General features: G+C 66.7%; 1 protein-coding gene across 12 annotated transcripts in view; it reads right to left on the bottom strand.

Moving 5' to 3' along the window:
• IKZF1 (IKAROS family zinc finger 1) overlaps positions 1-13,656 on the bottom strand; it is a 78,591-nt gene that overhangs the window by 51,304 nt on the left and 13,631 nt on the right. For all 12 annotated transcript variants that reach the window (XM_028525610.2, XM_036010376.1, XM_036010375.1 and 9 more), the window contains exons 2-3: positions 13,447-13,500; positions 6,215-6,334 (exon numbers count right to left, since the gene is read on the bottom strand). In XM_028525610.2, the coding sequence (XP_028381411.1) occupies positions 6,215-6,334; positions 13,447-13,486 (160 nt within the window). In that variant the 5' untranslated portion in view covers positions 13,487-13,500. The remainder of the gene's footprint in view (positions 1-6,214; positions 6,335-13,446; positions 13,501-13,656) is intronic.

The raw sequence follows: 13,656 nt of genomic DNA, 5'->3' as shown, positions 1-13,656 counted from the left end.
GGAGGGCTCCCCAGGTTCATGGTGACAGGTGCTGCAGTGAGGGGGGAGACACGGGGTGAGGAACGAGGCCGAGGGGTCGAGGACAACCTCTGTCTGTGGGACTTCCCAGTGGACGCTGAGTGCAGGGAGGGACGGGCCCTGAGGACACCAGGGGGACATGTTCTGGGACAGGACACGGCCAGGCAGAGCCCCAGCCCGGCCCCCGGATGGCGGGTCCTGCCTCCCTAGGACTGCACTCGGGGCGTTTGTTACATTTGCATCGTCGTCTGCGCCAGCAGCCTCCTATTGGCCTTCAGACACACGTAAATACTTCCCTCCTACAAAGACAAACTGGACATGCTCCCCAGCAACGGCCCCCGCTGCCCTTCTCCCCTCCCCCACCGGCTTCTCCGGCAAGCCCCAGCGCTGCCTCCTGGGATCTGCACCCCGGGCCTCCGCCCCACGGGGCTGCTTCAGGGAACCCCGCCGAGCCCCCCGGGCTGCCTCCAGCCCCTCGCCCAGTGGCCCCCCCCACCAGGTCTCTCCCCAGACCTTTTCCCCGAGTCCGACACCTCGCCCTCCACCTCCTCCCTGGCTCTCTCTTCTAGAGCATTCCGCACACACACAACCGCGTGTGTGGCGTCAGCAGGCCAACACAGCACGACGTCCGGGAAGCGCGTGACCTCTGAGCGTCCCGCCGGGACCCACGAAGGGGAGGCAGCAAGAAACCCAGCGCTCCCTCCCACCCGGGAAGCAAGGACCCCGTGAGGACGCCCCAGCCTCTGTTTCCAAAAGCTGAACGCCGTGTCTCGTGCGTCTGCTGGGTGTTCCCAGGTCAGACTGCTCACTGCAAGGGGACCATCGCGGACTCCCCAGGGTGTGCCCAACCCCGGCCGTCACACCGTCCTTCCGCCTCGAGGAGGAGCAGCGGGCTGCAGCAGGGAGGCGAGCAAGCCGCAGCTGCTCACTCCTCGTGGGGAAGCGAGGCGGCGGGGCCCGCGCCCGGGGTCCGGCAGCCGCGCTCTGCGCCCCGGCGGCCCTCGGCCGTCCCGTCTGCACGCACGCAGCTGGCTGCAGCTCCAGCTCAGATGCTGCCAGATAGCGCTGCTCCCGAGCTCGCTGGGTTATCGCTCAGAAGCGATGCAGCACGCAGATAACGGCGACTTCCTCTAACTGCTGATGAGATAAGCGGGCTCCCTGCCCCGTCTCCCAGCCGACCGGAGCCCGGCAGCTTCTCCTTCCACCAGGAAACGTGCGCCCGCACCCCTCCCAGGCCGGGGAGGGGCCCCCCGGCCCCCCGGCCCTGCCACCACCCGCCGCTGCTGCGCGGTGAACGTATCCTGTCGGAAACTTTACAACGAAGGTGAGAGCTGACACCAAAGAGCAAAAACCACAAGGCAGCTAACAGCACAGGGATCCTCTTAAAATTCCCACTCCAGGCCTTGAGCCCAGGCCGAGTGGAGGAATGCCTACTTCCAGGGAATGAACCAAAAAACGAAAGTTTGCTTTTCCACAGTTAGTCATTTTTCTGAATTGAGAAAAATGAGGGGGGGGAGAAAAGGTTTTTTTTTCTCCTATTTTTTTCCCTCTTCCATCACTGCCAGGGTGACTCAAGCCCTGGCCAAACTGCTCAGAGGGAAGGAGCCCAGGGAGCCAACCCCACTGTGGGCCGCAGCCGCGGTGACGCAGCCCTGACGTGCGCGGCGGGGAGCAGCCGGGGAGGAGGCCGCCCGAGCGAGCAGAGGCAAAGAAGCACTTTCTAGAATGAACGGGTGTGAGTGCACACATGCGTCATCCCCTCCCCCTCTGCACTCACACCCACCCTCACCCTGGCCTGTGCGTAACAACCGCCACCGAGCCGGGGCCCGGGCACCAGCTCAGGTCACCACACAGGGCGGTGAGCCGCGGGGGCAAGCCCGCCTGGGCCTCAGGTCTTCGCCTTCTCCCGCCGGATCAGCCGCCCCCGGTGCTCGGGTGCGTCCTCCCAGCTCCGTCCGCAGCCTCGCTGGGCGTCAGCCCTGGGTCCGCCCTCCGCTTCTGCCCTAAATGCTCACTGTTGGCTCACCGTGCTCCAGGTGGCCGGCTCGGTGCCCCACCTCTGGTCTTCTTCGTCTCGGCCGTGTCCGCCCCACCCACCCCAGCTCCAGCCCTCGGGACTCACGGGCAGGGGCCACCTCCAGCTACGGCCACAGCCCCTCCTCTCGGAGTGGGACACGCTCCCCCAGGCCTGGGTGTCCCCCACAGCATTCGAGGGCCCCAGGGTCCTCGCTCAGTGTCAGGACTCGGAACCCCCACGGCCCAGGGCGGGCAGGGCGGGAACGGGCGAGCCTCAGGACGCTCCCAGAAGGAGAAGTGTGCGGGCGGTGGATAAAGGCAGAGCGTCACGCCCGTCTGTCCTTGGTACACCAGCGCTGACCTCATCCGTCCACAGGCCGCCTGTCCGAGCCCAAGGGCTGCCAGGACAGACCTCGGCGCCCCCCCCCCCACCCCCCCGGCGCACAGGCGGGCAGAGCCACGGCGGGTGCCTGGCTGGGAGGTCACCGAGTACACCCTCGGCTCCAGGCAGTTTCGCACACAACCACTTCTGAGAGGTGAGATTCTCTCGTTTTTAAAGAGACCACTTCAGAAGAGCAAGCTTCCATGTCGAACCCAGGCCGCCCCGGGGCTGGCCCGGGGGGCTGGTGCCAGGGACGGGCTGCCCTTGGGGGCTTCACTGCCTCCCAGTCAGACCTGGAACAGGAGGGAGCTGGGGGAGGGGGGTGGGCAGGCGGGACTGAGCCCTGTGTCTCCGACACCCGTGTTCCCATGTGGCTTTGTTTGTCCCCTGAACCCAGGTGACCTAGTGTCCATGGCCCTATCCATGTGCCTTCCACAGCAAGGGGGGGGGGCACGGCAGTGGGACACCAGTGTTTCCCCCCCTGTGGGCAGGCAGCCCGCCCCCCGGGGTGGCCACCACCTCCCCTCCTCGGCGGGCCAACCTCCACCCCATCCCGCCGACGTGTGCACAGCCACGGCTGTTCCGGCGGGGATGAGCTCCGAGCCGTTCCAAGGCACCGGGCCCTTCCTCCGACAGACGCCCGCCCGGGGGCCGAGGCTGTCCCCCCCCACCCACTGGCCCCACACCCGCCGTGTCTCCCGACCTTGGGGCAGGAAGGGACGGCACCCCGGGCTTCCACCGGGGCCTGGGGGGCCGGCTCTCTGGCTCCCTCTCAGGCTGGCCCCGGGCTCAGGCACTCCTTCCCGGCGTGTTCAGGTTGCTGATCCTACGGGTCGGTCGCTCTCACGACACTCGTGCAGCCCTCCTCCCTCCTTGGCGCAGCCCTCAGGGCCTGGCCTCTCGCCTCCTTCCCTCCAGGCCCCCGCGGCACCTCGCCCTTGGCCTGCACCGTGGTCTGCTCTGCTCTGCGTGAGCCGCCTGCCCTCCCGCCCCGTCTCTGTGCCTCTCGCCTTGCATCTGTGGTGCCCTGCCCTCGTCCGAGCTGGTTTTCTCTCCTCTCTGACCCCCGACGCCACGCGGCGGGACGTGGGCTGTTGCTGTTGCCACTTGACAGCGAGGAAACGGAGGCCCAGAGAGGAGCAGCCAGAGAGGGGCTTGGGCCCGGCTTGTAGCCTGAGGGGCCCGTGCCTGGGCTCTGCCAGGTGCCCCCCATCCCCCCGCACACATCCTCCCCGAGCCCCACTGCTCCCGAGGACACAGGGCAGGGCGCCCCACTTCCTGCGGCCGTCCCCTGACGCTCCTGGGCCCGCCACCTTCTTCCCAGGGGCCACGAAAGGCTTCCTCCTTCAGCGTGCCGACGCCCCCCATCTTTTCAGACTGTCTCGACCACTCTGCACGCACCCAGCGTGCTTCCCACGCCGCAGCACGAACTTAATGCACAGCCAACAGCCGCACACACCCAGGCCGACCCCCGTCCACACTCCCCCGAGGGACGGTGTCCAACACTCAGCCGTGGGCACGTCCCGATCAGGTGGGCGGGGCCTCGCCCTCCCTGGCTCCCGCCTGAAACCCGTCCCCTTGAGAGTGGCCCAGTGCCCCCCTGCGCTTCTCTGTGGGGCGGCCCTCCCACCGCGCCCCACGGTGGCCCTGTGGACCCCACCCCCACTCGAGCCTCTGCCCCGAGGCCGTGCACCGGCGCCCACGTGGACGGCGGCAGGAGCCAACAGAGGTTTTCTAGGCGCTTCAGGTTTTACGCTATGAGACTCCCTGTTTACAAACTTGATCATGGAAGAGAAGGAGAGTGAACATCGTCACATTGCCCAGGGCCGGGGTGATCACGAGTGATCACCGACCAGCCCCCACCCCACAGCCACACCCACTCGGGGGTGTGTGCCCCTGCCGCTCTGTCCCCCACCCAGAGGACGTAGTCTGGGAGCCAGCAGGAGCACCCACCAGGGGCAAATCGCTTGCCCTCTGATGCCCACACAGGCGATGCACTCAGTGTAGTACTATGGAGGCGTTGCTGACAGGCCTGGTCACCTGCCCCAGCACCCCTGGGTGCTGCCCTCCACTCCCAGGACCCAGCCTGGCCTTCAGCTCCTGTGGGGGTGCCACAGCTACTCTGACTTCCCGGCTGCAGGGGACTGCAGGGACAGCTCCCCGGTCCCTCCATACGGGCCCCCAGAGCCCTAACTCTGGCGTCTGGGCGCTCAGCTCCTTGCGAAGGTTAGTGGGTGCGTGACCCCACAATTCCCCCGGCCCTCGGTCCCAGCACCCCTCTCTCCTCGCCCCGGGTGGGTCGCGAGCACCTTTGCCCACGTGACAAGGGCAGAGAGCAGGACCCGCCCCCCGGCTCACTCCAGACCCCCAACACACACGAGGCCACCCCAGCACCAGCTACCCACAGCCACCCGTGCACGTCTGCACCATACCGACGGCGTAGCGTCACCTCGGTTTGTGTCTTGAAAGGAACCTTCGCAGCCACATTGTGTGGGACCAGCCAGCAGCAGGTGGAATTAACAGAAGGTGATGTTGAAAATAAGCGCGTCCCTTATAACGCAGCACGCTCCCCGGCCTCCCCGCTGCGGGCACCCTGGAGTGGGGCGGGCGGCGTGGGGCGCGAGGTCCCCAGATGCCACTTCTCTCCCGCCGCAGGCTGCACAGGGGTTCCCAGACACACTCTCCCCGGCTCACCCACGACGGGTGACCTCGCTCACTGCCCTGATTAACCGTCCGACGAGGTAAGGAAAGGACGACGGTACCCAGGTGCTCTCGGGTTCCAAGACGCAGGAAGACGTGCGTCCTGTTGCTAGCCGTTCGGTCAGGACGCCCCCAGGAAGGCCTCCGTGCCGACCCCATAAACCAGAGCACGGACAGAGGTTGCCACCCTGGCCGCTGCGGGGCTCACGCCTCAGCCCCGCCCGCCCGCCCGCAGGTCCCTTCTGCTTCCACTCTCCCTGGGGACCCTCCGTGACCTTCTTCTGGGCACACAAGTGCCCCCCATATCACAGTTTTTCCCTTTAAAGGAGGAACACACAGGCATTCCAAGAACTGTGGACCCACGCGCTGGTGAGAACGCAGCATGAGGGAGCAAAAGACAGATTTCGAGACGGAAACTAAACCTGATTTGAGGCTGCTCGCTACTGGGGGCTTAGGGTCGGCTAATCCACTGGACCTCGGGGTCGCTCTCCTGGGCCCGAGAGGGTGGGTGGGGTTTGCTGAGCCCGGGCCGAAGCGCACGCTAGCTCACGGTGGAGAGACCGGGTCCCGCCGTGTACGGGGCATGTGGGGGCGTGCCGACTGCGATCGGCTGGGCTTGTGTTTGTCACTCAAGGGTCTCTAGGCACCAGACTTTCTTTTCTCAGTTACACTGAACCTTGAAGAAGCGGAGATGAGAGGGACAGCGTAAAAATGGCCAGTTTTGGTCTTTTGAACTCAGAGCCCCGAAAATAAATGGCCCTGGTGCCACGGCACCAGAAACACGTCTTTTGTGCTGCATACAACCCATGAAACTGGACATTCGCTCGGTGCATGGGGGACAGAAGACACTGCCGGTGACAAGTCCCCCCACGTGGGCTGCCCCCGACTCTCACGGCCACGGTGACCGTGAGCTTGTCCCCTCCCTCCGACAAGAGGGCCCGCCGGTCTCCCTTCTGTCCCCCTAGTGTGGTGGCCGAGGGGGCACGGCAGGGGGAACGGCCCCCGTCCCTGTTTCACGGCTTGCAGAAGGAAGGTCAGAGAGACATGGGGCTCTCGGGAACCCCAGGGCGCCGGCCGGCCAGCGGGCGGCCTACTCACCCACTCCTCGCTCGGCCCTGGTGCTCTGCTGGCCTCCGGACGTGGTGGACAGGTCCTCGGGGACAGGCATGGGCTCGTCGCCGTCGTCCGGGGCGTCGCTCACGGGAGGGCTTTCCTTCCCTGGGGAGAGAGGCGGGAGCGTGGGTTTCCGGGGGCGTGGTCCCCAGGACAAGCCGGCAGGGAAGCCAGCCCAGGGCGGCACCTGGGCCTCACGTGGTCTTCAGAGGAGGATGCGGGGCAGAAATACATACATCCCCGGCGGTGCGGGAGACGGCCACTGTCGTAGCCATGCGGTGTGTGTGCATGTGTGCGCATATGTGTGCATGCGTGTGTGCATGCATGTGCATGTGTGTGCACACCCCTATGTGTCTATATACCACAGATGACATGGGGTGAGTGTGATGTCCACACCACATGGGCACACAAGGGCCGGTCGACCTCCTTCTCCTGTTTGTGACCTTGGACGACGGTTCTCGATGTCTTTAATAACGGGCACCGGAGCAGACACCCTCCTCACATGACCCCGATGATCCGGAGCCTGACCCCCCCCCCCCCCCCCCGGGGCCTGAGGCCGGGTACAGCGGCAGCGTCCTGCAACCCCTTCAGGCCGCCGGTCCTCCTGCAGCCCGTTCTGATGGACCCGCCTGCCAGCCGGCGTCACCACCGCTCCCCTGGGTTTGGTTCCTGGGTCGCCAGATGGGGGCGGGGGGGGGGGTCCCAGCTCAGAGCTACAGACCCCGGGTCTGTTCGCTTTGCAGCCGGGGAGTGTTTCGGAGGCTGCCTGACCTGACTCAGCCCGGTGGGGAAGGGGGGCTGGGGAAGGGAAGGGAAGGGGTGGGGCCCCCACTCCGCTGCTGGCACGTGCGGGATTCTGCCGGTGGGACCCTCACCCTTGACACGCGAGTGCTCGGTGCGGTCCCCCCACGACGGGTGCCCCGGGGGGGAGGGCTTTGCTGGGTGCTCGCGTGGATGCCACATTAGAGCGAAGTTGTGCCAGAGGCTCCGGCCTGGGGAGGCCCTGGCCGGCAGGAAACGCTCTTTCTCCTTCAGAACGCAAACCCCTGTGTCTTCTCGCCGTCAGGAAATAACTGAACACGGAGTCGGGGGACGCAGGCCACAGGCCAGGGACGGTGGCGGGGCCCTGAGCTGACGAGGGCGGGCCTCCAGGGAGAAGGCTGGGGAGACATGGCTACCCTCCGCCCCCCAAGGTGCGTGGGAACGTGGCGGACGGGGGCGGCGGGTGTGCAGGAGGCTGGTGACGAGGCAACCCGGGCAGGGCAGGGCAGGGCAGGGCAGGAGGGACCCATGTGCCCAGGACGCCCGGCTACGGGGAGTGTGCCGTTCTCCTGTTCGTCCGACACTCCTGAGGACGGGCAGGCCCGGAGCAAGTGCCCCCCCCCCCCGCCGTGAGACGGCCGTCCCGGGACACCTCGGCGGAGAGCCCGCGCGGCACCGAGTGGCAGCCCCTCTCCAGGAAGCGGACGCGGCGTTTCGCACCCAGCCTGGCGGGGGTTCCGAGACCGGCTTGTCTCCCGACGGGGCATCGCGGGGACGTTGGGAGAGCCAGGGCGAGAGGCATGGGTAAAGGGGGCACAATTACAGGGGTTCCCCGGGGGAGACAGAGGCCGGGGGCGGCGACCCAAAGGGCCGGCGGGATGCTGCAGCCACAAGAATGTGCGCTGCCGCCCTACCGTCCCCCCTGCCCGCACAGCAGACTCTCTCTAGGGCATCGAGCGCCAAACGCCCCCAAACGCCCGCGCTGCCCTCACCCGCTGCACAGCGGGGCGAGCTCCCCTGTGAGAGCGCGTGCAGGCGGCGGACGCACCGCACCGTCCGACCGCCGTCTCGTACGACACAGCGTCCAGAGTCACGGATTTCGGACGCCAAGGGCTTCAGAAAGCTGCTCAGAGAAACATCTCGCTGTGCTCTCTTGGTGAGCATCGCCTCACGCAGGTGAGGTCTCTCTGACAACTCGGGGAAAACGAAGAGCGGTCTTTCGCAGACAGCAGGAGGTAAGGCCAGTCTGTCACCGCAAGTGGGGACCCTGGAGGGCGGGGAGGCCGGGGGACCAGAGCCCCAGGCCGCCCGCTTTCTGGGAGACACCCTGCGGACACCCCCTCCACCCCCGCGGAGCTGGGAGCGCGGGCCCCTGGTCTTGCAAACTGACCGACAGTCAAACACGCGTCACCGAGTGTGGGGTGTGCGGGGGCGTCTGGGGACTGACCAGCTGTCGTTCTCGGAACGTGGGGCTGGGGGAGAGACTGAACTTGAGGACCCCATTGTCTCAGTGTGGTCCCCCCCCCCACCGTGGTGACAGGGGAGCATCCCGTGAAGCCCTGGGACCCGTCCGATGCCGGAGCCAGGGTCTCGGGGCGTGGGGGGTGTACCGCAAGGCATCAGGACTCAGCTAGGGAAGGCACGCTGCCTCTGCTCAGCTCACGCTGACCAGTGTGTGTCCGAGTGACTCCCAGTAGCCTTGAAAGCACTTGGCCGGCCGGGTTATTAGGGAACAAGACCAACCCCGACCCACTGAGGGCGCCGGGGCGGCTCCGGCAGGGGGGACGTGGCCAGCGCCCCTTGCACTCGGCCGGCGTCGGGGAGGAAAGGACTGACAACACTAAAACCCCGGGGGCCGGGTGGGTCAGTAGGAGCCCCCGCCCTCGCCCCCAGCCATGCTCAGGAGCGCCCACCCAGAGCAGGGGAGGAAACCTGAGCCCCCAGCCCGGGGCCCCGCCCACATGGCAGGACCCGAGGAGAGTGGCGCTGGAGAGCTTCCGGCACAGGCTGAGCTCTGCTGGGGGTCAGCCTGGCTTGGCCTTCGCTCCGAGACTGTGACCGTGACCGTGACCGCCGTGAGGGGCTCAGCTGGTCTGCCCCCAGGCCCCCAGAGTCTGGGCGGCGGCTGCTGAGGCCTGCGTCATGCACGGCAGCAGCCGGAGGCCTCCACGGAGGCCCTGGGCCCCATCCTGCAAACCTCTGTGAGGGGCGCACGGTGGGTCCCCAACAAACGGGCTCAGTTTACCGGGTAAAACCAGAAACCGAGAAACCGGTGTGCAAGGCACGGAGGGGAGGCCGTTCAACCGAGGGCACACATCCCAGAGGTCGGCACATTGCCACTGGGCATGCGCTGCCCCGGACGGAGCTCGGGTCTGACCTGGTCTGAGACTGATGGGAACCCCGAGCGAGCCACCTCTTCAAGGCTCTGCCACGAGTGAACCGAGGCAAAAAACAAAACAAAACAAAAAAACCCACGATTTCGGCTTCGCTCACAGGGCTGTTGTGAGGATAAAACAACAACCATGCGCGTGAATGCTGAGGTGCCGACTGGGCACGGGGGGCTGTTTCGTAAACGGTGACCGTGGAAACACCAGGTGTGTGTGGCACCAAGCCCCACACGTCCCCTGAGTGACCTGTGACACGCGTGTGTGCACACACACACACACACACACCCCTGCGGGCAGCAGGGGATCAAGCCCGGACGGGGCGTGATGGAGGAGGTGCGGTGTAATTCCACTCACTCAGAAAAACGAGCCACACTCCTTACCGGTTCATATTTCATTCCCCTGCTGCCGGGTTTCGGATAAAGCGTCACCTCTAAGAAGCGTTCGGGGGCCAATTAAATGAGCGCACTGGGTAATTAGTGCCTCAGCAGCAAGCAAGTCATTTCTCAGGCAGACCATGCGCCACCCACAGAGTCCACGACTCCTGGTCTCCCAAGGCCTGCGTTTCCATTGCGTGCGATTGCCCCGCTGCACGTGGTCCCCGGGGGCCGTGGGACTCTCGGCCCTGCAGGAGCGGGGAGGAGCTCACCCCCGGGTGGGGCTGGCTCCTGGCGAGGGGGGGCATCCTTCGGGCCGCCCCTGACTCAGGTCTCCGAGCCTCGGCTGCCACACGCTGACGGCACAGCCTGGCCCTCCCTCGCTGGGCTCCCGGGGAGGGGAACCGGCAACAACGCCCCGCAGTGTGTGGCCGCCACCCAGTCGGCGTGACGCCCTGCGACGGGCATTCCTGCTGACGCCTCCGGAGAGCTGAGGGGCCTCGTCTCCCGGAGGAGCAGGCTGGCTGTGGGCACAGGGACGGCTGCTCGCCCCCGAGTCCCGGCAGGCGTCACAGATGCCACCGAGAAGACACCCAGTGTCGCTCCGGGGCCTGGAGCCAGCAGGGGCCAGTGGGGACGGGGCGGAGGGCCTGGCGCACGTCTGGTCTGGTGGTTTGCGAGGACAGGACAGTGCCCCAGGAGGCGGCAGGGATGACCGTCCAGAGTCCCGCAGCCGGGGGCAGAGGGGGCTCAGCGAGGGCTGCTGGGGCCCACGCCCCTCTCCTCCTGCAGGCTGGCCCGCCCCCCGGGACCAAAGCAAAGTGATGCGCGTGCCCGAAAGAGCCCTGCGGGAGGGTGGCCGCAGAGGACGGGGAGACAGGCCTTCCGGAGGGAGGGAGCAAACGAGGTGTTCCTTAAAGCAGCAGGGGGCAGTGCGTCGGCGGGTGGGGGGGGGGGCTTTCCTCCGGGCGTGTGCAACAGCCTTGCCTCTATCTCGGGGGCACGGACTGAGCACGCGGTCCACAGCCAGGGCGCACCCCGGGGAAGGGAGAGCCGGGTGGTCTGAAAAGACTCAGATACTAAGTCTTTCTCCATCTTTCACGTATTTTACAGACACTAGGTTGCCGCCTAAGGAACTGCTGACGTCGGAATATTGTCTCGCCTACGACACTGGAAGTTTTATAGGGTGCCACTTAGAACAATCTGTGTGTCCCCCCCCCCCCCCCCCCCCCCCCTGGTGGACAGAACATAACTCGGAACAGTCTTATGGGACCAGACGATAGCTCTGTGACATATCCCTGAGCTTTCAGACCAGGATGTCCACCCCTGTCTGGACAAATACACATCCAGTTCCCTCACCACCTGCCGCTTCCCTCGGCTTCAGGCACGACGAAAAGGGGACGTCGGGTTCAACTGGAGAAGCAGCGAGAAGTGGAGAAAGCACCCTTCCGATCTCCAGGGAAAAGGCCGCCGCCGGGCGGGTGCCGTGCGGAGTGCTCCAGGGCGGCACAGACCGAAGTGCGGTGAGCGATTCGTGAGGAGCGTGTCCTCTGCTGAGCGTGCACCAGCCGGGCTTCAGGACGGCCTTTCGCCCTCCTCCCCAAGAACCTCGGGGGTCAGGGGGTCGTGTCAGGAGGTGCCCCCTCCTGGAGACCCTCCCCTTTAAGCAGCCGGAGCCCCCGGGACAGATGAGCGTAAGCATGACATTCAGGGCAAGAAGAAAAGGAGGCTTTTGCTGTTTGTGCTGCCAAGATGAGATCGGAGTGCCTGGCGGCGGAGCTGCTGCCGGGGCTGGGGCTCCAGCCTGCATTGGGGGCCCTGCGAGAAGTGGGGGTCCCCTCCTCTCCAGACGCCTCGCCGGCCCCGCCCTCCCGTGCAGAGGCCATCCGAGGTCAGGGGAGGACCGGAGGCAGGGCAGCAAGCACAGAGGAAGAGTCTCTTTCTCCCTGGGATTTCTCTTTTTAACGGGCTGTTTCTTGGGCGTTCCTGCGGCCCCCGGCCCCAGGCCGCGCTGAAGGAGGGGCCCCGCTGGGGGGAGGGCCCCCAAGCCTCCCGCACCCCGTCACCTGGGAGGCTTCCCAGCCAACGCTGTTTGTCGTCATGGGCGGAGCGCCGGCTGCCCCGGTTCCGGCTCCGCTCAGGACCCTGGGTTCGTGCTCGCGGGAGGGACGCCCGGAGGGCGCTGCACGGGGAGGCGGGAGGCGGAGTCTCCACACGCCCCTCCCCAGCCCAGTCCTGCCTTCGTCCCCGGACTTCCACGGGGAAGCCCAGAACCAATACACACCCTCAGCACTTTCCCAAGTGTGTGTGTGTGTGTGTGTGTGTGTGCACGGCTTGTTTTCACGTCCAGGACCCGGGTCAGGCAGGCACGCTCTTTCGTGACTGCACGTTCCCTGGGGACACCGCACCGTCACCCGCACACCAGTCACAGTGACGTGTGTCTGCACGAACCCTCGGTGCCCTCGGAACAGTGTAACTCTCGGGTGCAGCCCTCCACCCGCTCTCACTTGCCATGACCGGGCCACGCGTGCCAACCAGTTCTCACTCCCGCCAGCCATGCTTCTGGGGCCCACAGGCCACGGGGTTGGCAACGCCAGCTCCTGGCTCCTGCTCTGCAGAGAGTTGATGCCCGGACGCTGCGTGCGGCCGGAGCAGCCTCGTGGAGGAGGAGGAGGAGGAGGAGGAGGGGCCCTCTGTGGTCGGTGGTGGGTGGGCGGTACTTGAGTCTCCTGGCCGGCACGTCTGAGCTCGGCCACCGGGTGGGCAGCAGCCGGCCGCCTCGGGCCTGGGCTCCGTCCATCACGGGGCTGACTCAGACCAGGAGGCGGAATCCCACGGAACCTGGGGCGCCAGTGGGGCCAGGCCAGCCAAGCCCAGAGGACGATGACGGGCCGCCGTCCCGTGGAGCCCGACCTGGGTGGGCCGGGAGTCGGAGGGGCTGCAGCGCGTGAGACACTGAAGCCCGCAGAGGCCGCCTTTGCCGAGGCCCCCCGGTGCGGCACAGACGGAAGGTGGGTTTCCTCACCTGGGGGGGGGGGGCGTAGGGTCGGGCGGGCTGGGCTGGTGTCACCCAGCGGGTGGGACAGTCTGCGGCCCACCCTCGGGCCTCATTCCCAGGGCTCACTGCCCGCTTCCTGGGCCCCTGTGATGAGAGGCTGCGGGCACTACGGCTTGAAGTGAGGCCCACTCGCAGCGGGGGGAGGGGCCAGGCCGTGTCCACGCTGAGCGGAGACCCCGGGTTGCGCCGCCCTCCAGCTGTTTTCCAGGCTGCTTGCTCCTCCCCCTTCCTCCCTCTCTCTCTGTCCCCTCCCCCCGCCCGCCCCCATGTCCCGCTTCCTCTCTCTCAGACGAGGCCGTGGGCACGTGTTTAGGGTCTAGAGAAGATCAGTCAGCAGCCACTCCGCCCCCAGAATACCCAGGTGTGGTAAGTGCTTCCCAAGTGGCCTCAGATGTCACAGAAACACTAGGTGTGACTCCGACACCTTCCCGCCCAGCTTCTCCAGCGGGGGCGGCCTCCAGGGGCGGCACTAAACAGGGACACGAATTCCATCTGGGCTTGCCCTTTTGCACGGCAGCCCCTCTCCCTCCCCCGGAACAGGACCGTGACCTCCGGCACCCGGCGTGGGGTTGTGGCGGGCGGCGGGGGGGGGGCGGTCCTCACAGAGCCCCGGACAGGACCCCACGAGGGTCTCACCTGAGACTTGGGACATGTCTTGACTCTCATCGCCATCCATGGTGGTCAGGTCACCTGGGAAAGAGAGGAAGGCACTTGAGTTCAGAGCGAGGCCCGGGGAGATACGGGAGCGGGCGCCCGAGATAAAGCAGCGCCGTGTGCTTAGCCACGATATTGTCTGCCCAGGAGAATGCGCGAGCTCCCGCACGCCCGCGCCGGGCATCACACCGG

Source organism: Phyllostomus discolor, chromosome 10 (genome assembly GCF_004126475.2).
Source record: "Phyllostomus discolor isolate MPI-MPIP mPhyDis1 chromosome 10, mPhyDis1.pri.v3, whole genome shotgun sequence".
Lineage (NCBI taxonomy): Eukaryota > Metazoa > Chordata > Mammalia > Chiroptera > Phyllostomidae > Phyllostomus > Phyllostomus discolor.
Note: the sequence above shows the minus strand (reverse complement) of the source record. Positions and strands in the feature narration are given on the sequence as shown.